The sequence below is a fragment of the Rhincodon typus genome, chromosome 4 (assembly GCF_021869965.1).
Source record: "Rhincodon typus isolate 14 chromosome 4, sRhiTyp1.1, whole genome shotgun sequence".
Classification (NCBI taxonomy): Eukaryota; Metazoa; Chordata; class Chondrichthyes; order Orectolobiformes; family Rhincodontidae; genus Rhincodon; species Rhincodon typus.
Window position 1 is genome coordinate 96,245,705 of NC_063335.1, and position 698 is coordinate 96,246,402.

At 35.2% G+C, this 698-nt stretch overlaps 1 protein-coding gene across 1 annotated transcript in view; it reads left to right on the forward strand.

The window, feature by feature from the left end:
* Positions 1-221: 221 nt before the first annotated feature.
* LOC125480963 (zinc finger protein ZFAT-like) overlaps positions 222-698 on the forward strand; it is a 92,373-nt gene continuing 91,896 nt past the window's right edge. Inside the window, exon 1 of the mRNA XM_048596180.1 lies at positions 222-389. Coding sequence (XP_048452137.1) covers positions 236-389 — 154 coding nt within the window. The 5' untranslated portion in view covers positions 222-235. The remainder of the gene's footprint in view (positions 390-698) is intronic.

Here is a 698-nt window from a genome sequence, read left to right on the forward strand (position 1 = left end):
AGGTTTTTTTGCCTAACAGCCTGTGTGTGTGTGTGTGTGTGTGAGAGAGAGAGAGACAATTAGGTAATATTCTACAATCTTTCTTATTCCTAGGTCTTTACAACCATTACATTCATGGAAGTATTACACATTAGATTTTCCAAGTAACAATAGTTTCTTAAAGCTGATTATTTCTTCTGTTACTAATTTTCTTTTCTCTTTTTCAACTACATATTCAGAGCTGGTTTCCATCTTCATGTGCAAACTGTGCAACCTGTTTTCCCCAAGTCAAGATGAGTTACTAACTCATGTCTCTGAGAAACATGCTGAGGAAGGTCTGGCTTCAGATGATCTTATTGTTCCATTACGGCCTCTTCCTGCATCTGAAAACACTGAGAGAAATGAAGAAGGTAGGAACCTGAAATAATCCTGCTTCACTGTTCCCACTCTTGTATCTACTCCTGAATAATAGTTTTTTTCTTATTTATGTTAAGACAATGAATTATAATACTGCTAAATCTTACAGCCAGTTTTATTAAACTCAAAACTATATAGGAGTTCATCAGTAGGACTAAAGATGTAGAGTCAGAATTAATATTGAAGATCTGCTACCATTATCCTCTGGAATTCTTATAACCAAGCTAAAATGAAACACTATTGTATCAGAGATAGTAGGAACTGCAGATGCTGGAAAATCTGAGATAACAAGGTGTAGAGCT